The 25,662-nt window shown below is 37.1% G+C and overlaps 1 protein-coding gene, 1 long non-coding RNA gene and 1 pseudogene across 3 annotated transcripts; 1 reads left to right on the top strand and 2 right to left on the bottom strand.

The window, feature by feature from the left end:
• Window positions 1-323: 323 nt before the first annotated feature.
• Window positions 324-2,213, bottom strand: LOC149044167 (uncharacterized). Its single transcript, XR_016187424.1, has 2 exons — window positions 1,706-2,213; window positions 324-1,196 (listed from the first exon to the last, which is right to left on the bottom strand). It is a non-coding gene; the product is annotated as an uncharacterized LOC149044167 (long non-coding RNA).
• A 1,338-nt stretch (window positions 2,214-3,551) lies between these two features.
• LOC149044166 (uncharacterized) lies at window positions 3,552-21,265 on the top strand. Of its 2 annotated transcripts, XM_089208728.1 has the most exons (7): window positions 3,552-3,741; window positions 3,828-3,870; window positions 4,612-4,717; window positions 16,491-17,298; window positions 18,429-18,527; window positions 19,778-20,247; window positions 20,504-21,265. In XM_089208728.1, exons 4-7 carry the CDS (start codon window positions 16,560-16,562, stop codon window positions 20,741-20,743), a joined length of 1,548 nt encoding a protein of 515 aa, XP_089064854.1. In that variant the 5' UTR covers window positions 3,552-3,741; window positions 3,828-3,870; window positions 4,612-4,717; window positions 16,491-16,559; the 3' UTR covers window positions 20,744-21,265. The 2 variants fall into 2 exon arrangements, with proteins under 2 accessions (XP_089064854.1, XP_089064855.1); XM_089208729.1 differs by lacking the exon at window positions 4,612-4,717.
• A 2,380-nt stretch (window positions 21,266-23,645) lies between these two features.
• On the bottom strand, window positions 23,646-24,913 carry LOC149044165 (uncharacterized; annotated as a pseudogene).
• Window positions 24,914-25,662: the final 749 nt, after the last annotated feature.

The following is a 25,662-nucleotide window of genomic DNA, read 5'->3' as shown; positions in this document are numbered from 1 at the left end:
AATCATTAGGTGACCATTTCAAGCACTCTATGTTTGGAAGCTTTGACATCACCCCCCCCCCCCCTTATTTTTTCCCGGCAGCTTCAGGTATTCGAACTTTCAAAGATTGGTTTGTTAAAAAGGTAAAGTCAGCAAACATGTCTTTTTGTACTTTGTCAAAGCTTTTACAGCTAGACCTTCTACACCTTTTTCTGAGCCATTTTTGCTTGTGAAGTGAACTTTTACTTTAAACTATTCCACAGTTAAATATATATCCGTTTTTAGAAAAACAGAGGACATTATTATATAAGTATAAATGTCATTGATCATTTAATGCACAAATCTTTACTTGTAATGGCACTTTTAATGCAGTCAATACAATTAACAAACTAATGCCTATTACCTTAACGGCTAATGCCTATTACCTTAACGGCTAATGCCTTATTACCTCGATGCTTATTATAAAAGGTAGGATATACACTGGACTATTGCAAAAAGCCTATTGTGAGTGTCGATTTTTCTTTCAAGTCTATACTCTGAATTTCAAAAACGCTGAGCCCTAAAAGCGAAAGCCAATGGCTTTATAGTTAAACTTGTAAATGATACACACAGTTAGTTGTGCATAGAATATACAAGCCATTCACACGTTGTTAAAAGAAAAGAATTGTCATCAAAGATTTCCACGAATCGTGAAAAAATAAAGCATTGATCATGTAACTCTGTGCACATTTCCCAATTTAAAAAGGTTGTAAACAGCGTGCTCTTTAACAGCATTACCAGTTTCAAGACCATGGTACCGGGTGTGAAGGTCAGCAGCACACCCTTCACCATCCATGTCACAGTTCTCTGGCTCTGGTTCCCTTAAGTTGACACCGAGATTGAGTAAAATGCAGCAGGCTACAATCAAGGTGCTTACCCTGTCAGGAGTCATCCTCGCTTCTTAGTGTAGCACATGGAATCTCTTCTTCAACAATCCAAAAGTTCGCCCTATGGACATCGTGTGAACTTGTATGCTCTGTTAAAATGCTCCTCCTGAGGTGTTTTGGGGTTGAGGTACATGGTCATGAGGAATGGAGAGGATGTATGGCCACCATTCCCGTGTAGCGCACCATCTTTGAGACCAGTCCCTTCAAGGTTACCTCCTACGGCTGAAGCCCGGAAAATGTGGCTATCATGAGTTGAACCAGGCCATCTAGCCACAATATCTGCCAACATTCCTGCAAAATTCAATTATATTCAATACACTACAACTGGTTTTAATATTTTTGTTTTATGTTGTGTACACAAAATTTTGATACAGCTTAGGTGTATGGTATTTCTGCACGAGTCTTCCCTCCCATAAAATTTTCATAATATGAGCATACACATAGGCCCAAAATTTGGAGTAGTAATCGCGAGATCAAGTCAATCATTTTGTCAAAATATTGTACTCGGAACGGGATTGCTGCTAACAATGAACTACGGTTCGTAACTAACAACAATTAACTACCCTAACTCTAGGCAATTCATGCCTTTCTTGATATGGTAAACTTCAAAACATTCCTTGGCCTGTATCTTTGGGCGACGAAAAATCACACGTTGTTAAACAATGCTACTTAGCAAGAGAATGCTCTGTAATGCTTTGTTCCAGCCCTTGAACCAACGCAGCTCACTAAACAGTTAAACGGACATGTTACCCTTTCCTTAATCAATAATCAGAGCTATAGCTATAGACATATTTGCTTACCTCGATGGTAGCAGATTGCCTGGACATTTTGATGGAGTGAAATTCTTTCCAGTTCATGAAGTCCGGCTCATTTCTTGAGGGGCAGTCATTCTAACGTGGGTACCGTCGATGAACCCAATGGCATAAGGGAAACCACCAAATCGAAACAAACCTTCCTTTATGTCGCCTCGTTCTGCACGAGTGAACGGAAATCTTTCGAAATCGCCTAACTTTGTAGTCAAGGCTTGTGTCACACGACGAACTACTCGGCTGACAGTTGACTCATCAAATCCTAGAAAACTATCTCTAATCACCTGTAGAAACGAACCCGAGGCAAGGAATCTCAGGGTAATGAAAAGGACTTATATTATCGTTGAGACAGCATGGTTCCAATCGTTTGTGGTGTTATTTCGTCCGCAACAAGGTTAACGATGTATTTTACTGGTTCTCGTCCAAAACGATACATGTATCTAAATTCAGAGTCAGCACAAGACTCTTTGGGATTCAGCTGGCAGCGAAAAATTCTTTTCTTTATACGACGTTGATTGTCGGGCAAGGTACACCGAAGAAGATGTAGATTACTTTAGATCACTATAAATCGAGCGCAATAATAATCACGCAGGCTACGTAGTTCTTTATTGAATATTCTTTGTTCTGTGTTGTGGTCAAAAATCGACAAACATAAGCTCTTGCTTTTGTGATTATAGTAAATTCTCACATCGTTCGGCAGTGCATACTGATATTAACATACGACGCTCTAACTATTATGTAAATAGTTTTGAGAATACTTTCGTCTATGTTACGATCGCTACTCTGTACTCAGAGATCACATTTACACATTTAGAAAATATATTTCATAGTTATGGAACGAACTGAATTCCAACCATGGAACAGAATGACTGGATAACTCGCTCGACAGCTACATCTTCTTCGGTGTACCTTGCCCGACAATCAACGTCGTATAAAGAAAAGAATTTTTCGCTGCCAGCAGAATCCCTAAGAGTCCTTTTCTGACTCTGAATTTAGATACAGTAAAGTATTCCTTCCTTAAGATTTGTTTCGATTTAGTAGTTTCCCTTGCGCCAGCAAATTCGGCAAGTCAGTAGCGAACTCGAACGCAGCTTTTGAACTCGAGAAGTAGCGCCGGAAACGACGGCTAAAACCACTTTAGATCGAGCGCAATAACAAACATGCAGGCTACGTAGTTCTTTATTTAATATCCTTAGTTCTGTGTTGTGGTCAAAAATCAACAAACATAGGCTCTCGCTTTTGTAATTATGGTAAATTCTCACATCGTTGAGCAATGCATATTGAAATTAACATACGACGCTCTCACTATCATGTAAATAGTTTTCAGAATACTTTCACCTATAAATGGTTAAGAATATATGAAAGTCATATATTTGAACTGCGGATAAAGACGTGAATGAAAGTGATCCTCGCAGTAATGTGCACTACTTAGGCAGTAGTGAAAATAAGGCCTGAAAAAAATTCAAGCTTGTACGGGATTTGAACCCATGACCTCTGCGATACCGGTGCAGCGCTCTGTCACTTTCACCTATGTTACGATCGCTCACCTATGTTACGAGCGGAATGACTGGATAACTCGCTCGACAGCTACATCTTCTTCGATTGAATTGAAAGGAACAGTTGAAACATAGTGTGTTTCATTAATATGTCCAATATTTATAACGGTAGTATCAGTTTCTGAGCTAACTGGACTGATACTTGTAATCGATGCAAACCCTGAAATAGATTCTTATTAATGTAGATTATTAAGTTGAATGCATTTGCAGCTGCTTGTATAAAAAGCGCATCAGCCCATGTAACATGGCGTGACATGTTAGCTAAATACCTTGACCATGATTGGTCTGTACTACTCTCGATGAATCTTGCTGTGGGTACACTATTATTGAGTATTGGACCAAACTGAAACTAAACAGCCACTATCATTGACGTCCAGGTTGAATCGAAAAATATCGATGCATTTTTGATACTGCACGTAGCCTGCTTACGCTGCCTCTTCTGTTGAGCCTGCGTTCTGGTCATCAGCACAGGTAAGCAAAATAAAAGGGAGTCGTAAAGTACCTGACGATGTGTTGTCGATGCTTTATAACTTGCGAATTCATTTTCTTCACTTTAGATTTGGCCTTCGTCACGCACTGAGCCAGCAAGAAGCAAGAGAGGTATAAGCGCGTATCGAAAGCTTGATGTTAATCACTAAAAAAACCTGTTTTCTGATTTTTTTTTTAAGTTATAGAAGAATTTGTTCGTTTATTCCGCCAAAATTGCTCTCAGCTAGGCCTCCAGCAGGTGTTACGCCTTTTTCCCCATTCCTCACATAACAAAGCCATAACTCCATACCAAACTATGAGTCTCATATCATAATTCTTACTCAAGGAAGTGTGGAAGCTGTTACAAGGTTATTAACAATTTTTGGCCAAGATTAATTATTTTAACTGCAAGCCTTCTTAGAAACGATTGAGGTCGAAATCAAGAAATCACAATTACTAATGATAGAGAGCAGAAGTCAACCACATGTGAGTGAGTTCATTAACTATATAGAGCAAAAGTGACTTGGTTGACTTGGTCTCTTGTCTGAATGACAGTTGAATAATTGGCATAAAAGATACTGTCTGTCAGTTTACAATATGCAAATATTAATTTCACTCGAAAAAGTATTCATGCAAATCTAAAGTAAAAGAGGTTATTTTTTGCACTTCCATGACCAAGTTAGTATTCAAAGTGTTATTTAAAATCTTTTCAACATGATGCTTTGTACGCTAAACTGATTTACTATTCATAAAGAGGGTGAATTTCTTTGACAAATAGAGCATTGACTGTGCTTTGCTCTGTTGTAAAGCACGCCTAGAGCATGAGAGAATTGTTGGGAGGAACTCAAGACGTAGTCGACTGTTTCTCCTTAGGGTGACGTTACCATGTTCCAACCAATAGCGTAGCTCCATTTTCTGCATATAAAACACACACACACACACCCCACAATTCCTCTCTTCGCTCGAAACGAAAGAAACGGTAAGACTTGTTCTTCTTGTTATATGTCTTTGAATCATAGGTATTAATTAGTAGATATAAGAGCACAAAGAATGTACTGTAAAATTATTATGATGTACTCAATGCAATCATGGCCTTCCTATAAACATTTCATCTTAAATGTCTACATACTCTTTTCTTCGAAAAAAGGCGAAGTAAATCAACCTCGGTAAATCTAGCATGTTCGATTCTGAACAAGGAGACTTTTCATGAGAAAACCTTGATACGTGGCTTTTCGAACTCCTTAAATGCAAGGAAAAACCGTAGGCTGTCGTGTGTTTCACAGAGAGATTAGGGAGGTTAAAGTGCCTGGAGAACGGTTTGTAAGCGTCTTTGTCATTCCTTCCGTGTTCTCGGAATTGGTCGCCTGATTTCGTATTGATTTGGTGAATGTACATTCCTAAGATAGCGTGGTGGTGCAAGTAAACGATTTGAACTCCACAGATTGATAGAAAAAAAAAAACATTTTACAAACAAGGTTCAACAGCACAGATCTACCAGCTAGTTGGCGGTTGATGACGTAAATTAAAAGTTTCTGGCGATGACGTTTCGAGTGTTAGCCGTTCGTGAAAGCGAAGGGGTTGTATGCGTTTTGACACACTTAATGGCTAACATCACAAATTTCAAATTACTTAGTAGTAGTATACGAGTTGGCGGTACGAGACCAGTTTTAAAAAGAGTTTTTAAAAAACCGAACCAACTCTATGCTACTCACCATATGATGATAAATATTTCATGATTCCAAATATTTCATTTAGCATATAGAATCATATCACTTGATTGTTAAAGAAGAAGTTCAACTTACGATTCTCTCGTTTGATCACCACAACTGTGTTTCTATATTATAGATATGATTATGTCCTCTCTATTGAATAAGTACCGATATTTTTGAGAAATTGAATATTACATATCTTCACCTCATTGTGAATACTGATATTTAACAAATTATGGAAACATTGATTCAAATTTTGTAATGTCCATAAGCATAACTTGTTATACCATTATCGTGAATGTAACGTTTGTCATCAAAACAGCTCAAAGATACTTTTTATATCTCATAACTTCCAAGTTGGTGGTTTTGATTTCGGATTGCTTTCATTTTATGTTACAACTGTCTGTTGTGAAATTATGTGTTCTTATAGTTTTCATACTTGATACTTTTTTTATGACATTCTTTTTGATTCCTTTCGCTGTTTTACTGCCTTTGTAACTGTCTTTCATGTATGAGTACATCTCAGATCTTAAACCAACAAATTCATTACTTGGAATACCGCCAGCTTCATCCTTAAGTATTCCAATAACCTCTTTGTTTCTTTTTTCAAAATATGGAGTGTTCTCTGGATAGTCGCTGTTGTCAAATCTATTTGTGTTATTCCAAAAGTCTTTGTACACATCTACAGTTTCAATTTCATAAGTTAGATTTTCTGTGTCTGTTAAAGTAGTTTTGCTGTGTTACCATACTTTTGTTTGATTCAACTATGACGAAAATCATTCATAAGTATCTTACTTTGCTGAAGAATGCACGTTCCTACACATGCTGGCCGATTGAGGGTTAGTGTTTCTTTGATCTTGTGCACTGCAACTAGATTTTCATCGAATATTTTATCACCTACATAAGTTGGTTTTAAGCTATATTTGACAATTTCTCTTTACTATTTAAAAGTCTGCCATTGAATCTTTTCCTAAGGTTTTCCTTTGTTTTAGAAGAAATCTGATTTTTTATTTTTGAATTCTTGTGATGTATATTTAAATGATTCACTTGGTAGACTATCTACTAATTTCTCAAGACTAGAACTCATAAATTGGAAGCTGTCAATGAAAACTATATGTTTCCCAGGCATGCCATGCAGTTTTCCATTTAATTGGGTAAGACTTTAATATCCTGATTTAGTTTAGCAATTTGTTGCATAATGAAATGACTGTCATAACCTCTCAAATTATGTAAAATAACGAGAATCTTATCAGTCAGCTTAAAAGTTAAATAAAAATGTGAGCTGTGAGCTGATCCACCATATTTACCAGTTACATGACAATGGTCTCTTACAATAATATCTTTATTACGAATATGGCATTCACCAGCTTCATGAAAATTTCCTTTATTATCATCAGTCATTATTAATAGTTTATTGTGATTTTTCTTTATTCTTTGTTGATACCATTTTGAGATATTTTCCATGATTTTAGAAACAGCATTTTCTCCTCTACATTTCTGAACTGGTTTCCTGTATTCATCATCATAACAACATAAGACCTTAGGCCCATATCCACAATCTGTATTATTTAACAATTGGTTCATACGTCGGCGTGCGTTCATCGAGATATGAAGCACGCGGGAAGTTTGGAGAGCACGAAAGATGTGTAAGAGTTGCTCGAAGCGTAGCCGATGTCAAATCTAGCCTCTTGAGTGACTTCCCAAGTGCTTCATATCTCGATAAACGCACAGCTGACGTATGAACCAATTGTTTAATAACATTTTCAACCCGATGGTTTTAATGTTGCAAAAGGGTTACTTGCTGTTTGCAAGTCTTCGTTTTTTCATTTACGCAATATTTTTAAGATTCGCAAGTTTCTTTCGTACGATACATGTAAAACTCTAATTCATGCCTTTGTTACTGCAAGGATCGACAATTGTAACTCACTGCTCTACGGTCAGCCTAAATGTATCTTGAAACGTTTACAGAGTGTCCTAAATAGTGTTGCTGGGCTTATTCACCTTACTAGTAGATATGAGCATGTTACACCGTTGCTTATTCAACTTCATTGGCTACCAATTGAACAAAGAATAACTTTCAAAATTGCAGTAATTACATTTAAGGCGCTTCATGGTGCTGCACCTAGCTATATCACTGATCTCATCAAGCCTTATACACCTGGTAGACTTCTTAGATCCTCCAATCAATTTTTACTTTCTACATCTAAATTTAATCTTAAAACTTATGGTGGCCGGTCTTTTACTATTGCCGCACCTTCTGTTTGGAATGCACTTCCATTCGAACTTAGATCTTGTAATTCCCTTTCTTCTTTGAAATCTAAGCTCAAGACGTGGCTTTTTAAAATTGGTTATGATGTTGTATAGAATGATGATGTTTTTACAGGATGACTATGTAGTTTTGTAGTTTTGTAGGTTTAGGATTTTGTTCTTATTTTTATTATGTAAAGCGCTTTTGGACCATTGGGAATTTTTATAGAATGACAATGTAGTTTTGTAGGTTTAGGATTTTGTTATTTTTATTATGTAAAGCGCTTTTGGACCATTGGGAATTAGCGCTCTATAAATACTGTATATATTATTAATATTCCCTCTGCTACGCTTCAGCGCGTTGATAATTTGGTTTCAGGGAAACATTTCGCTACGTTGTAAACGATCGTGTCTTAGATTGGTCAAAAAACTGACAGGTGAATTCATGCATGTAAACTAACTTTCTTTTCTGATTAAATACAAAATTATCTTATCCAATAGAAAAACGAAGATGCTGTTTCTCTAGGGATTTGTTTGCTGACGTCATGAGCGTGCACAATAGAAATATGAAGCACGCTCACGCAATTGAATTTGATTTACCAGCTATGTTATAATATTCATTGACAATCATACAGTTTTATGATTTTTCTGCTTATCTTCACTGCCGAAACACTGCAGACAATATGTACAAAACGCTTTCCATGTTCATCGTTACTTTGGTTCAACATAAATTTATTGAAGCCTTTTATTAGAAAGTAATTTTGATAACAATAACAGATTCATCTGATCATCGAATTTTTCTTAACATATGTAAATAAGAAATGATTTCTTTTCTTCGTAATTGAATACATTAAAATTAATGTTATTTTGTTTCTCGATTTTATTGAAATGTTTCACAGATACCCGAGTAATGTGATAGCCGAGTAATTCAATTTTTCAACATGTTGTTTTATCAGTTTTTCGATTCACTGACGATATTTTTCTTGAGGGTTTAAATGTCGACTATGACATCATCTGAAACATTGATCATCATTGTTTTTCATGCTGACTAATCCTTTTGATGAGTTTCTTAGCTCACATGGTAGTCTGATATAAGATGCTCCTTTTAACGTTTCATATTTCATTATGTTGTCATAATTATGAACAATCAATTCGATAGTCTAACCTGATCCTTATGATTTCCAATTTCCAGTATTATTCAATATTTCCTGTTTTGATGTTTGTAATGCTTCATGTATTTCATAATCATTGATTATGATTTTAGATTTACCTTTGAAATAACCTGTCTTATATGTCTTTTTTATTACCAGACATTTTCGCGAAGATAATCCTAAATGTTTCAATGAATTTGAAACCATTTATTTCCAAAAGTAATGTTATAAATTATTTTTCGATAACTTTAATTGCAAACATAGTTTGATGCTACTCTGGTTTGCAGATTTAATGAATGTAACCGAAGAAGTTACAATTCATAGACCCAACGTTTCGACACTCCTCTCTAGTGCCTTCATCAGGGGTGATCTACACGCTGCAACAAGAGGTCCTTTTATATGATCACTAATTAGCGGCCTTTTTTTTTTTTCTGACGCGATGTAAATAGGCGTCAGGAAGCAAACCGCCATCGTCACGATTTAAAGGAGTGTGGGCGGAGTTAATATGCCAAGCCTCCAATAATAATATGCCAACCCAGTTGTTAACACTAAATTACCTCCAAACAAAGGCATTGGCGGTAACGCCGATTAGTGGTGATAATTTTAGACTTATCCCACCCAATTGTATGGTTAGTTAGGCATGTTACTCCGATAAAGCTGAATTTTCCTTTTTGCAAAGGAAAACCGCTTTTTGGTGCTCTTTTAACCGTGTACCAAACTGACGTTTGGTCTGTCCGATGTATTCGTTGTTACAGTCATTGCAAGGAATAGAATGAATGGCGTCGGTTCGTTGTTCTTTCGTGATATGATCCTTAGGTTTGGCTAAAATATGCCCCAAAGTCTGAAAAGGTTTTTGAGCAACTTTAACGTTGTGGCTATTCAAAATTCTGTTGATGGGTTCCGTAACACCCTGTATGTAAAGAATAACAGCAAAACCAGTCGCTGGTTCCCTTTCATCAAGAGCGTTACTATTTGTAACTGGTTTTTGGCATTTACGGAGAAAAGTTTTCGTATAGCCATTTGCCTTTAGGACATTGGAAACATATTTCCTCTCCTCAGCCTTCGAATCGAGTGAAGATGGTAGACATTCAGCCCTCCTAAGTAAAGTTTTAGCTACAGACTTTTCATGGCAAATAGGGTGGTGAGAATCGAAGGCGAGGAATTTGTCGGTGTGGGTAGGTTTACGGTAGACACTTTTCTCTAAATTACCCTGAGCCCCTCTGGACATTGCATTTTGCAGTTTTTAAAGGGTCTTCTTTTATTGTTATTGTTATTGTTATTTCAAATGATTAGGTAAATCCTTTCAGAACTTTATCAGTAAGAGTTATTTTAGTTCTAAATATTGGAACTGGTTTTCCTACAACTATTTCTTTAGTTCTTGTTGCTGGTATTGGTTTGTTATCATCCCTAGATTCAGGTGGTGGGAGGATGATATTATCTTCATAATATTCCTTTTCCATTGTTTGACATTCTTACGAAGTTTCCATCATTAGGATTCCATAATTAGTTTCTGAATTCTCGGAGTAGGAACTGGTTTGTGATCATCAGCAATTGCTTCAAAAGCATTCTGATACAAATGTACATTGGGATTTTAATCATTTCCTACGATCTAATTTGTTTATTCTACTGTATATGTATAGCCATAGATAATTCTTTAAATCATATGAAAATATTTCGTTTAAATAAAACAATATTAAAGATATTCTAAGCTGTATTAAAAAATATTATTTCATCGGCAATTTTGATGGTTTTTGTCTTAATATGACTGTGTTTGCCTGCTAATGAGTAATTTTTATAATTCTTATATATATCACAAAACCATTCTTTATTTAACATATATTTACTTTTGCTCTTAGTTATTGCATTTTTTTTTTATCTTCATCAGTGAAATATTTTATCTCCTCACCTCTTTTTCTCTATTCTTGTTTTTCCATACTATATTGAACAATACAAAACTCTTCATATGATGGCAAGGCTCCTGGAAGAAACGAACTCCCTTCTCACGGTTCAAAGCCGAGCGAAATAACTAATATTCCAAGGAACCACGTTTATATAGTCAAAACCAAGGTTCCATCATAAGCAATTTCAGTGATAAAAGTATATGAATGCTTCTGAATTCTAATTGGTTTCAAATTGACAAGTTGTCTCTCCAAATCGATGTCTTTCATTTTCAATTCGACATAAACAGGATGTACAGTTTTTCGGATTTCATATGTTGCTCTCAGCCTGCGCATTGATAATCATGACTGCCACAAAATTTACAACGCCATTCACTTTTATAATATTCTGTTATGGATTTAGATTTTGATCGATTTTGTTTTGATTTCTGATGATCATCAGCAGATTTTTTCCATAATTATTAGCTTTTGTCATATAGATCCTCGATTTTTTTATGAAATTTAGATTTTAGATGTTGATACTTGCATTTAATCCTATCCCTTGCAAAAACAATCCTATTTTATTTATATTTTATGTCCATTTTAATTTTATCACATCTATTTTTAAACTATTTTATTCTCTCAGACTTGTATTTTATGCTATAACATAATAAGAGTTGAACGCGAAGGCTTGCCTTTAGCGTCGAATCTCCACTTTTTATTGCCCGGATCGTCGCTTTGGTCATGTTTAACTGAACTGATCAACAAATCGATCAGCACAGCAACCAAGCTTGCACAGAGTGGGTTTTGAGTTTTGTTTCCTGGACAACTTTCCACCACAAATCGTGCATTTGTAATACGATCGATTCTTGTCGATTATTTCTACATAGAGGGAGCTCACATTACTATTTACATCATCGTCAGAACGTGAATCCAAGCTATGCATCGTCCAAAAGCAGGAACCGGTCAAAGAAGTCAGAACGAATTTGTACGCTTCTCTTGAAACTGCAATCGGGCAAGCCCGCAGATTATCTCTTCTAGCCAGTGACAATTCCTAAAAGATCCACATTTGGCGCTCATCTTAAAATCTACTTTTCAACGGTTGATCGCTCGTGCGTCAACTCAGGACAGAGGACACAGTTTTTCCCAATACGGACCGGCCTGGGCTAGTGAATTAAATTTTTATTATTTTCTTTTTCTTAAACTCAACGGAATTCTTTACAAAAGAAGCCAAATGGTTTAGGGCTGTAATTACAGGAAGATCTTCCATAAACTGGACAATTTTTGAGCGAGGAAATGGTACTTAAAATAGAGCCAAATCAAATTAAAAGAGAGAGGCTTTGCCGTAACGTTTTCATTTGCGCAACGATAAAGGTGATTTAGAAGGCTTCCAACAAACTTTGGAACACTGTGTCTGACACTTGAGCATACCCACGGAAAAAAGCACATGTGCACTTTTGAGAAAACAACGGAACTAGTCGTGGTAAGGACTGTTACGACAATCTTTTCTTGAAAATCAGTAAATGATCTTGCGGAAATTATTATTCTCTCTCATCGACGGTTGATTAATGTACAAACATTTACCTCTGCTCAGTAAGTAAATGGCAAGAAAATTAATTGCAAGTAAATTAAAACTTTTTATTCTGAAGTTGTGAGAGCTTGCTCGTTTGTCTGCTGCAATGGCAAGTGTAAATCTGGTCTTTCCTCCACAAAAACTAAATTTGAATGAGACACTTCAACTATACACAAGGGGCTTTTATACGACTTTCCTCGTGAATTCCTTCAGTTTCTGTTATGCGATTTACGGTACAAATGTCCAAATTAAACGGACTCGGAAAGACTCACCAAAAGCGTATTTGTAGTAGAACTGAAAACTTCGCTCGCCCTTTCACTACTAAAAAAATTTTTTGAGATAATTCAGATATTAAATGAATAAAAGTTCCATCGATTAATTCAATTGTAGCTGAATACCTCACGTTTAAACTTTCCAGATACTTTTTGTGAAGGATTAAAATTAATTACAGACGGTTTTTAGGCCGCTTCTCAACCAATTTAATGACACTTTTGTTCTTACAAATTCATTTCGAAACCAATATTTTTCTGAAAATACGGCCCGCGTAAGAACCAATCAGAATGCAGGATTCGTTACCGTGCCCTCTGCAAAAAAATAATTATGAGTAAGTACCGCTCTCTTTTATAAAAATTGTATGACAGACCTGACCCGTCGAAACAAAGGGTCTGGTCATTTTATCTTCCTCACCAATATGTTTTCATAAAGCTTGGTTTGTGTCAGAATATCTTAGCACTATATCTTCCCCTGAACCACATATTTTTCTTTTTGTCAATATATAAAGTTATCTCAGTATTTAATTCACCATCATTTTCATTCATCATTGGTATCCCACTACTAAAATCATCACTATATCCTTTCCACTTCAACAGAGCTCGTTTGTTTTATAATCCCTCCAGAAGACTTTGTCAATACCAAATACATCTTGTTTGGCTTTTAACAATTCTGGCTCGTAAAATGATTCTTTTATTTCTACACCATTCAAGTCCTTTCTTTTGTAAGTGATTGGATCATATTGGATTTTATGTACTGCAAATACTTCTTCTGTGCAGTTTGGAGTGTATCCTCTATAGAAATCCTTCTCTTGTATTAAGAGAGGATATCAGCATCCATCGCACAAATTTGAAATATTGTGGCAAGTCGCCCAAAATTCGATTTCACTCCTCCTTTGATATTTTTTAGCCCAATATATCCTAATAATTGTGGCGAAAATGTATTTTAGTTTTCGAGAAATGATTTTTTTCGTTCGACCGCTTGAATATGCAAATTTTTACCGTGAATATTACCCGTGTTGTGTGACCTCATGACCTCATAACCTCACTGGCATAAATCACTACAATTTGTAAAAAAAATCTAACGAAACATTCTTATTTTGTTTATTTATGATTTTATTAGCTGTTTCGATTAAGATGGCGGCCGCGCTTGCGCATTTCGTCTATAATGGCGTCCAAACAATATAAGAAACTGTATGGAAATAGTAAAATTTCTAAAATATAACAATCAGGAGCTCATGGTCCCGTCTGCTCTCGATCGAGACATATTCAGTACTGATTCTGCTATTCATCAAACCTCACAGGGACTCGATAAATAAAAACCACTTACTTCCCGAGCCAGTTCTTTTGTCATTGATCATTGACCTAGGTCACCATACAGTTCTTCAAAATCCGTCGTTCTCCATCCAAAACACTCGCCTATTACAGGAAAGTGCATCAATAAAGTCAACTGCTCTCGATCGAATTGACTGCTACAGAGTTCGAAGCGTCCAAATATCCTATAAAATTGCCATTTCCTCCCATCAAAAAAGTTCCCAACGCGCCAGACTATCCCTTATTTTCCATGTTGAGTAAGTGACGGGACGCCATGTTGAAAACTATGACTGAAATAGTTAAACACGAGCAACGCTGATCTTCGAATCGTCGGCCATATTTGTTTATGTTCTTGCAGGGAAATAAATTAGTTCTCGGTCCTTTTCGGAATAAAAATATGCCAGGCATTAAATGCAAACTCAGTAGTCTTAGCGCGAAAATTAAATTAAAGCAAATCAAAATTCTGACAGCGTGTCATCGCTCTGCCTCTTATATCCGTATGAGTCCTCTATAGGTGCGAGGGAAGGATAGAAAAAGACAGAAAAGGACATAAATAATTGTTTTTACAGACTAAATTATCTTGGATGTAAACGCGTTATGAAATTCATTTCGTTCTGAAACGAAACTCATTTTAGAATTATGTAAAAGGCATTTTGGGGACGGAACATTAGATTTTTGGGGTGTGGGGCGACTGGGGCAAATCACTTTTTTTTCCCACTAGGGGTAAATCTTTGTTTTCAAGTGTTGACCGGGAGGGAGACTGAGGCGATCGGAAATGGGTAAAGACGCTTATCGTACCTTTTAACTGTTAATTAGTGATTCTGCCTCGCACATGAATGTTCTTATGGGCCTCGTCGTTCAGCTGGGCGCCATTCTTCTATTGAGGGGCTGTAAGGACAGTTCGGACACCTACTTTTGGCAGGAAGCAAACATTTTCTATCGTGTTCTGTAAATAAAGTGAATCAAATACTAGTCAATGTCATCTTTTAAACAAATCAAAAGTAAAAGCCATAAAGTAGGATTTATCAGATATCAAATGGTACTGACCTTTGAAGTTTCCCTTAAACATTTTGCACTTGAAATTATCATTTAATGGTCTTGAAAAAAAAAGAGGCTGCCGTAACAGAAGGAATAGCCGGTTACCTTAAGAACTTCAGGATGACTTGGAAATTTTCGTAGAAATTTCTACGCTCTACCAAAACCCGCGTTACAAAAGCTCATCTTTGAGGTCTTTACTGGATATTCAAAAGAAAGCTAGCCTGTATCATAAGTTGTACTCGGCACCGGCTAAACAACACTTGAACAAACTGTGCACAGCATTTTTCGCTTGTCGGTAAGCTGGAACTCAAACCTACTTGAATGCTTGTCTCGTTAATATTGTAACTTGTTCCCTGAAACGTTTCTATGTTCCGAAATTACTGTATGTCGTATCTCGTGTAGATATTCAGGTCCGGCTGTGTAAATTGCTTAACGATGAATTTTCACTCCGCTTCGGTCGTAAGGCGTTGCGCGTGTCATATGCTTTCGGCGGTCGGAAGTAACACTGACTTTCGGTCGCTTAAATTAAACAGAAATTTGAGTGCGGAAAAAAAAAACTCCCACAGCATTACCGAAAAGCGGAAAATTTAAAAAAACAATCAATCCATTGACGCTTGTTAGGTAAGAGATTAGTCATAGCCTTATATCTAACGCGCACTTAAGAAATAAGCATTGATTATTCTCGTCCTAGCTTTTATTACAATGAGAGGGCTATGAAAGCCACTAAAGATATGTGTCTGAGATACATTTTTACCTCACTGAAGGCGTGTATAGAAAAACTTGGGCAGAACCAATCCATCCACACAACCGAACAATACACATACTGCCGAAAGACATATATCAGTGCATACTTGCAACTACTCTTGCATGTCTGTTACACTTTTGATATGATATCCTAAACCCTCTATTCCTCAAAATTTTACGGCTAGCTGTGAAATTTTCGAAATACATTATATCTTCTTTGTGATCTGAAGCCACGCTCCCAAACAAAATTAGTGAGGACACTTCGCCAGAGCAACGTCTACAAAGTTCTTTCACCATCTCACCCTTCAAATGTTGTTAATTACCAATGTTTCTATACCATCTAGCAGACCAATATTGAGAACGGAAGGAGGTAGTATGTGTGCCAACAAATGTGCTTGGGATTACAGATAACTTGAAGAACTTTACTCTTCTTTTAGTTGTTTTTGTTTGCTTGTTTGTTTTTTTGTTTGTTTTTTTTTTTTTTTGCTAATTCAAAGAGAGAGAGAGATCATTTATATTCAGTAAACCTAAATATTCACGGTTGTTAGAAAGAAATTGGTCGTTACTAATCACTAGGGAAGGGAGTCGAAGAATTTTGGTCGTGTCGCGATAAAATCGACCTGATCCCCTTACAATGCTATGTAGTATTTTTATGATCTCGTTAACCGGTGATTGGCTGTCAATTTTATTAGTTTCCCCTTCATACTCTGTTGGCAACGACTATACCCCTTTGTTCCCCTTTAAAACCATGTGATTCCCCCCCAAATCCACCGACTCCCACTCTCTCTCTACTGGCAATGATTAATGACTGGTTTCTTATGTTTTCCTAGGAACTCAACTTCTTAGCAGTTTCATCTGGAATTCGTTATTCAAGTAAACTACCAGGTTTGACAGCGGTGATGGGACTAATAGAACGTTTCTGCTTTTTTAGACGTTTGTCGTTACTGCGAATCACCTTTGCTTTATGCTTTGTGGTGTCATTTTTTTTTATTTCAAGTCTGTTAAAAGTTACGCCATCTAGAGATAGTCCACCAATTTTTTATTTTGCGAAAACGAACAAAACGGACGAAACGAACGAAATCGACGATTTCCGTCGTGAGTGGCTACGTCAGCATCGTGCGCGCTCGGACTGGCAAGCCATAATCAAACCGTGTTATGACAATATGGCCTGGGGAAAGGTGAAGGCTGGATGGGGAAAAGTTAACAGAACCAACGCCTTCACAAGTAAAATAATATTTCAGGACATCAGGCCTGCTGAAGAATATAGTAAGATTTTCATCCAATCAAAAACTTCGGATAACAGAACAAAAGTAATCGGTGGAGACACCTGGAGAGTCCACGTACGTGGCCCATCAAGCATTGCGGCCACAGTTTTTGATCACAACAATGGAACTTATGAGGCTCTGTTTCTTATTATGGAGCCTGGTATCTACCAGCTGTCAATTTATCTGGATTATAGTCTATGTGATGGATTCAAGGACCCTCCACGTGACTGGTTCATAAAAGGGGACGCTCAAGGCAAATATCAGAAGGAAGGTCTTCTAGGCCCTCTGGATGATTATTTGGTAAAGCCCCTTCAGGGCGGAAGACTTTTCGAGATAAACGTAGCAAGAACAAAGATGGACTTGAAATTAGCCGGTAAGTAACCTGGAGGCTTTGACCGCGAACGCTTTGTAGGGGTGAATGTGTCGCTTAGAGCGCTTTTCGACTAATTATCGTAAAACCAAAACTAAGTTAATCAAAACGACCAGTCGGATGCAGCGAAAATTCCAAGAGCAGCCAATGAGAGCTAAATGCAAAAATACGTAAACAGCTTCAAGCGCGGGAAAACGCGAGTGACCAATTCGCGATTGGTTCGAGCCTTACATAATTAACGAATTAATTGTCCAACAGAGTGGAATGAGTGAGTGAGTGAATTTTACTTCCACGCCAAAACCTCAAAGTATGATTACGTCATACTACGAGATAAAAAGCAAACCCAAGAAAAGCTCGAATTACCCTCGACCCTTAATTGAAAATTGCGCTCTGCAGCGATCGTATGGCTACAGTTGGTCTTGGATATAACTGCGGTAGGAAATAATGCGTTAAAGACCTCGAGCGTACTTTCTTAATCAACCCTTTTACTTTTACCTTCAAATATCATAAATCCTTCATGATTGCCATACGCTTCTTATAAGTGTAAGTTTGATTTGAAATCACATACATGTTTTCAAACCAAAATTGTACTACACTACGTTCAATAAAAACTTTACTACATCAATTTTGAAATTGTAAAATTCAATAGCTCCAATGCAGGATGTTTTAGTCTGTACAAATATTTTATTGATCCAGTGCTGAGCTGTTTCATGAAAAGTTGCAAAAGTTGTCTTTCATTTTCCTGAAATTTGATTGGTTACTTTAATCTAAACAAGCCATAAAATCTGCTCGTTTGGTTTACTTTAGTAAAGCTTACTCATAGGCTGAGATAAAGATGGGATCTAGAGAAAAAAAATGGTGCGGTTCTTGAATAGATCGCACCGACAAGAGCCAATAAGATTGCAAGGACCACCAGTGATTTCAAACGGGATGAAATAAGTTGTTCAATTCAACAATATCCCACGATTGATTTTTTACTTTCTTCTCATTACGTTTCTTCTTGGAAATGCACTAATCCTGTAGTAAGAGATTTATTACTGGTAACTCCTGAGAATGTTAAGGTTCATCTCTCAATAACCTCGAGAATAACTGAATTTCAATTTATCGTTTATTAAATCTTTTTTTCCCTACAGACAGACTTCATTCTCTAGAGTCTTGCTCCTCCACTTGCAACAACTTGTGGGAAGGATTTGGTCGATGGAAGAATGACACCTGGCGGCCATATCTTGAAGGTAAGAACTCACCTGTCATTAGCCAAATAGGAGGAACCTGGCCATAATTTCCGTTCTAACAAAAATCAACAATAATAATGATAATACTAAGAATAATAATTTTAATGCTCATGATAAAACTGGTGGAAATTTTGCAACGGACATTTCACTAGATGACTCTTTTTTTTCATTGTTTCTAGGTCGAATTAAAATTTGGAATGCTGATTTTTGCAAGCATTTAATTCAATTCGCTGGCATTGGGCTGTGATTAGCTCTAGTAATTAGGCTTAGAAAGATGCATTGACTACGAACAGTATCTCCTTTCGGTTTAGACCGTCAGGCCAGTTAAAAAAAACAGGAAATTTGAGACTACATATGGCTACTGATACGGCACAACTTTTATGATATTAAAAAAAAAACTAGGGGCTGTATAATAATGCTAAAAGGTAATGTTGTAGAAGATCTCTCTCATATGCAAAACAGAAACTTGCTGCATCCCACATATTTTTGAGAACCTTATTTAACCGAAGAGAGATGATTCAAGAATCTAGTAAATAGTTGACACTCAACCAATAATTAAATGGTAACAAATAGTCATATTAACAATAATAACAATAATCATAATTTATAGGGGCTAGCTCAAGAACCTCACTGTTCCTCGACAGTCTATTCTCTAATCTCCAGTAATGATTAAACTATGCTTTTTTTCAGTTTATTTCAATTTTATAAATTATTTTCTTATTTCATTGCAATTCTATTTTCGCGAGACTTTCGTTTGCTCCAGCAAGGTATTCCACATGGTAGGATATTCCACCATTCCATAATTCCACCGTTCTATCATTCTGTAAAATAAGGTCACGCGTTGAACTTTGGATCTTTCTCGCTTTGCAAATTTAGCACTCTTTTGGCCATAAGTCGCTGATTGAAATGGTAGAATGCACCTCTCTTCATAGGAGGCAATACTCAAAAGAATTCGGCGAAAAAAATGATATTAGCGCGCCGCGTGGAACTCTGGGAGTGGATTTCGCGCGCCCGACACTCCCAAAGTTTCGTGCGGCGCGATGACATTTTTCTTCAGTGGCGCGAAGGATTCCGCATAAAGGAGGGACTGTTTATGATCAAACGGATGAATTCAAATTTCGTTCTTTTTGGACTCGGTGCTCCCTCGACATGAGGGATTTTATATATCATTTAGTTTTTTCAACGTCGTCTGGCAGAAGAAACTTGTCTCATATTTTTCACTTTTCTTTTCAATAATTGTTTCCTTACAGAATCATACAACTGGTCCTTACCAGCATACCACAACTCTTCTGGAACTTTATGGGTCTATGGGGATTCATTAGGGCTTTTCTTTCATCAAGCAATCAGCTCTCGACCCCTGTGTAAAAGGCTCTACTCCAAATGCAAAAACAGTTATAACTGGCTCTATCCAAGAATTGATGGCAAAACTGAAAAGGATTTAGACCTTGACTTCCGTCCTGAGAAAGTCTTGAATGCTATTCGCGATGTTCTTCATACGACAGACCTACAACAACCTTCCAGTGTATTACTTTTAAACCTTGGACTTCATTATCCGTACAGCCTTAATTTTACAACTTTCCAAAAGGTCCTCGGGATGGTAATAAACTTGTTGAAAGAGACAAAGTATAAAGCGAAGGTCATTTGGAAATCAACTACAGCTATATTCAAGCATAAGGGAACGAAGTTCAACCCAACAGATAAGAGATTCCTCACACCGCAGGTTAGTGCATATTTCTCTGTAATGATAACCCTTGACTGGTAGTATAGTATTTAGGACCACAATTTTTCATCGCCATAGGGGAAGAGAGGGAGATCAGTCATCTCTTAGAGATTTTAAAGGGGGACTATAGAAGTTTGACCGTTATAAGTTAAACTTTTGCACAGCCTTAAGGCAGGACCAGGTAATCTTTATTGTGACACAGCTATAAGTAAAGACCGATCCCTTATTTTATTCTTTAATTATTTTTTTTTTTCAGCGTATTCAATTGTTCAGCGCATACGCCATGTCCACCATATGCCAGGCGGGTTTTGATGTCATAGACTTGTATCCGCTGACCCACTCGTATCCGGAGGGTACGTTCCCTAAGGACATATCCCACTATCCACACAAAGTGTTTTTCCCCCTCGAAACGCTTTTAGAAAAATATAAAGTAAACAAAAATCAACGAATAGGAACGGATGATAACAAGGTAAGAATTAGACGATGTAACAGCTGACCAAAAATATGTACAATTATCCCCAGTCTTCAGAGGTCAGTTTAAGATGTGCCATGTATCGCAAGTTTTATCTTTTTCTCTCCAGACCTGACACACTCATCAAGTTCCACTCCCCTCCTCACTGTTTGTGTTGCTGTAATATGAGCGTTTTAAGCCTTTTTTTATCGTCCCCCTCAACGTTGGAAGAGCTTAGCAAATTAAAACTTGACATTATATTGGTAGTTAGTCGAGGGGAAATATATTCTGATGTTGGGCAGAATCGCACAGCTACAAGCCGAGAAATTTCCGAAAAGTAACTGTCTTAGATCAAAAGTGCTTTAACCAAATTTGAAAAACAGTCGATTGTTGTATTTAATTTCAAAATACAAAATTTCAACTCCATTTCAGAGTCATATTCAAGTAAAGTCACAAGGATATCAATATCTAGAATAATAAGCGTAGCACTGCTGGATGAATATAACAAACAATTAGAGTGGTGCATATCATTCTCTGGCAAAATAAAACCGCAGGTGTATAGCAAAATGCCTTAAATATTGAATTCATTAGCCAGCTTTTTTTTCTAATCCTACTTCCAAAGCCATGCGCTTTTTCGCCAAAGGTCGGCTTACACGAGGGGACCAACTGCATGGACTTGCTTTAGGGACAAGTTCCTCGAGATAGTCAAATATATGACGCTTTCACTGAAATTCTGGGAAGCCTTGAGAAGGAAAGGGTGCGGTTCTAGCTCTGAAACCGAATTTACTAAATTCGCCCCGAAACATTGAAGTTTACGTTCTCGGCAATAAAACAGGATATCGTCAATCTATAAAACAGGTCAATCATTAAAAATTTCAAAAACGTTGTTTTCCCCCTAAGGTTCGGTACACTATTGAATCAGGACTGAAAAAAAGCAGCAGTTCAAACTGAAGGCCTTTAGTTCAAACAAATTAGAGATTTATTCTTCAGGCCATTTCAACTGAAATTAGAGCTGAATTAGAACTGGTAGCGGGGCCATGGGACCTAAAATACTGCTCTGTGATTGGACTATGTGATTGATTACACTACTTAAGCAGTAGTACAAAAAAGGATTGAAAAAAAATTCAGGCCTGTACAAGATTTGAACCCGTGATCTCTGCGATACCGGTGCATCGCTCTGGTTATTATGTTGGTCCAAGATAAACTTATTTTTTTAATTTTCCAGGCCTTGTTCTCACTACTGCTTAAGTAGTGTTCATGACTGCGAAGATCGCTTCCATATTCATTTCTTTATCCGCAGTTCACATGTATGATTTTCATATATTTACAGTCAGTTATTGATGAAGTACCCTGTTTAAATTTGAAAAGCTCTTAAACATTTTCCTGAAGAAAATCCTGTATAAAACTTTCCATGAAAAAAGGAAAAGTTCAGTTAATAGAAATATAAATGACAGGCTAAAACAAAATAAAAGGTTTGACTGGTTAATGCTATAAAAACAAACCTTACCTTGTGATATCATTAAAGAAAATACAATGACAGAGTGATTGCCACTGTTACAACATCCAGATTTTGAATGAGAAACACTCTGTTTTTAAAATATCCTGATAGAAAAAATTATTTCTTCCTCATAAACCTGAGTAATATAGAAAGAATTTGGAAGTTTTTAGAAGCTTGGGAAAGTGAAAGAAAGATCTCATGGTACAAAATGGTAGATAAAGATAGATACATGGAGAGATACATGGAGAGAGTTTTTAAAAATCATACTCTACCCTTTGGCTGAATTACGTCAATATGGCAGACAGCTCACTTGTCCAGGATTGTAATCAATGAAATTACAGTCAATCACTTTCACAAAACAATAGACAATTAAACTCAAAATCAATATATACAACAAACCTTGCACACACAGTTTAATTTAGTTAGTAGTAACTTAATAATAGCTTCTATTGGCCTTCTCTTTGTTTCTTACTAATGACGTTGCCTCGCTAAACTGAGCAAGCTATGCGAAGCGCTTGTTCTTTTACTGCGTGACGTCACACTTGCAGTGATTTTTGACACCCGCTCATAACTAACTTTCGGAATTTATCGTCATTTGTGCTAAAAATGGACAACGACCGCCATCATCTTACATCATGCTTAGCAGCCTGGCTCCTTAGCTGTGACTGATGAAACGTCTGCTATTTTTTTCATCCCTTGACGATTTGCTTAGATAGTTGATAGCACCACAAAAAGGCATCCTCGACTCATAAAATAGTTTTTCTTTTCAAAAGTCAAAACAGCAGCCTTTTGTGAAGCTCGCATAGTGGTTATGAATTTAAGGCCAGGTTACTACGATGTTTTTACAATGAAGCCGTTCAAAGTCAAATCTCCGAAAAGCTTGTTTGCCCTTCGGCATCTCAAAAGGCGGATGGTTACGATAATTCAATGTACGATTTTCATTGGGGAAGACACATACCTCTTACTGATCTCTATCTCCCTCTCTTTGATGGCCCAAAACGAGGTTCTCTAAATTTTAAAAATACGGATCGAGAAAACGAGCTTATCAAATACCTGGGTTCAAGCAGAGGCGATGGTTTCGGTTCGAAAAAATGAAATTTTAATTTAGAGGCCTGGGCAGTTTAATGAGGCCCGTTAAATTCCCCAATCATGGTGAAAGTACTAAATCACAGATATAATTAATAAAAATTTGGATCAGGAAATACTTCCTTTGTAAAATAAACTGAGTGCGACGAACAAGTGAAAATGGTTTGATTCCCAATGTGATAGCAGTTCAGTCGAACTCCTCCTCTCTCTTTTAACACTTTGTGACAGTTTAATAAGTTTATAAACAAACAAAATGGCTCATCATTGAATGGGTTTAGCATTTTATCCACTGACTGAGCCTAGAATAAAGGATAATAAGAAAAATCGCTAAACAATAGTTTATCTCTTCACTAACCTCTTTGTCTACATTTTTGTCTGACAATCAAAATGAGGATATGGTTTAATGTTTCGACGCCGGATTACATTCATGCAGTACGTTCTCGTGTTGATATCGTAATCCTCAAGATTCTGCCTAAAATCTTCGGAGAAAGTTCTATTTCTGTTCATTAAAGAAGCTTCCTCTCGAATTGTATCATATAATCTCTCCAGTTTGTGTTTTCGCTCTTTAAAGACCTCTGGTATGGGCGATGTTTTGGATTTCCCGCAGTAACAGGCACAAACATCAATGCCTGGCGTCGAAATATCAGTTCTATAGAAGTAAACACGTACCTTTGCTCTGGCTACCAGCTTTTGCTTTCATACTGCGAACGGTAGATTTATGATGAAATGCATTGAAAAGACCATCATACCATACTGTTGGTATCATGAGGGGACTGTCCGTCTTTTTACATATTTTCTTTCGTCTCTCATTGGTTCAGATGGCCCTATGATGCCATTTGTAATCCACAACGCCAACTACAGGCTCGTACTCTAGGAGCCATTGTTCGAAGACTCTAAACGGCAGAAGCCTATTCATTTGTGGCGGAACGAATGAATCGAAGTGCAGCACCACATCATCATCCGTAAAAATGCAATATCGGTATTTTGGGGATCTCGTTATTGCAGCAAAATATAGCACATTTCGTCCTGTTGCCCATTCGGTATTGGCATCGAACAAATAGGGGATGTGAGGCGATTTTCGCACTGGACATTTAGTACGAAAGCTAAGCACGATGACCTCACAGTTACATGTCTCGGGGTAGCCGATCTCGGAAGACGAGATCAAGTTTGAAGGAAGAAATTGTTCTGTTTGAGTGAGATAAATGAAAACCTTTGGAGATGAATTCTTTCTGTGGCTGTAGCTTGAGTTGGAACAACCTTTCGACTGACGATCTCACCTACAAGGAAAAGGATATTTTATTTTGACAGGATAGTTTATTTTGAAGTATTAGCAAGTCTGACTGAACCGGCATGCTTTAATTTCAATTCGGGAAAGGAATTACTGAGTGGAGAGGCCTAAAAAGTCTCATATCAAATGACCAATCGCTCAAAACGACTCGATTCATTGACTTGACCGAAAAAAGATTGACCAAAATTTGAAAAGTGAACTCCGTCTTTGTTAGAAATATAGTTAAGTTCTCTTCCATTCTCTATGACCAGTAATAGTTTTCATTATAGCTGCACACAACTTTTGATCAAATAGATTTTCGATTATTGAAATAATTCTAACAGGTTTGAAGAAGATTTTCCATGTATCGTACAAATTACGACGAAATGTCATATAAAAAAAATGTGCAGCAATAGGGCTTTTCAGGCTGTCTTCGCTAGTTTTGGCGAGCGCGAGGCTGCTGCTTAGCTTCGGAAGTCGAAAAAGCCATCAAACGTCCCTTAGTATTTTGCTCTTCATGTGAACATTTGCATGAATAAAATTCATGCTCAGCCATAGGAAAGACACGAGATGGAACCATTCAGTGTCCAATTTTATCATTTCAAAAAGAGAAATACAATCGTTTCCCAGCACTTACAGGGAATCTTGTAGACTACGCCATCCTGTTTTAGTTAGCTCGACAGCATCCTTCGGGCGTATTGGGTGTGATCGTGGCGTAGCCTCTGACTTGAAAACAGCGCGTATGCTTTGTTATCGAAGACAGCGGCGAAGTTTTTTCGGAGAGGCCTTTGAAGTGGGGCAGGACTGCGGTGGATCTGAACTCAGTGTGGTGTTCAGTGCTGGCAGTCAGTGTCATGTTTTTCGTTACTCTACAGAATGCCTTGAAAAATAGGTAGTCGACGATTACATGGGGTAAATTTGGAATGTTCCTTTTATTTTTAGGGGAGTCTTCTGGTATGCCTCTCTATCGCAAATTTTAAAATTTCACTCTCACAAGATCGAGTAATGTCCAGGATTACACGTAGAGGGGACCACGCTAGCCCATGAGAGGCATCACAAAGTGTCCTCATGTACAAAAATTCACCATAACACACATAATTCTCTCATAGATGA

The sequence above is a fragment of the Pocillopora damicornis genome, chromosome 6, assembly GCF_964200805.1.
Source record: "Pocillopora damicornis chromosome 6, jaPocDami1.2, whole genome shotgun sequence".
NCBI lineage: Eukaryota > Metazoa > Cnidaria > Anthozoa > Scleractinia > Pocilloporidae > Pocillopora > Pocillopora damicornis.
This window is presented reverse-complemented; position numbering and strand designations above follow the sequence as displayed.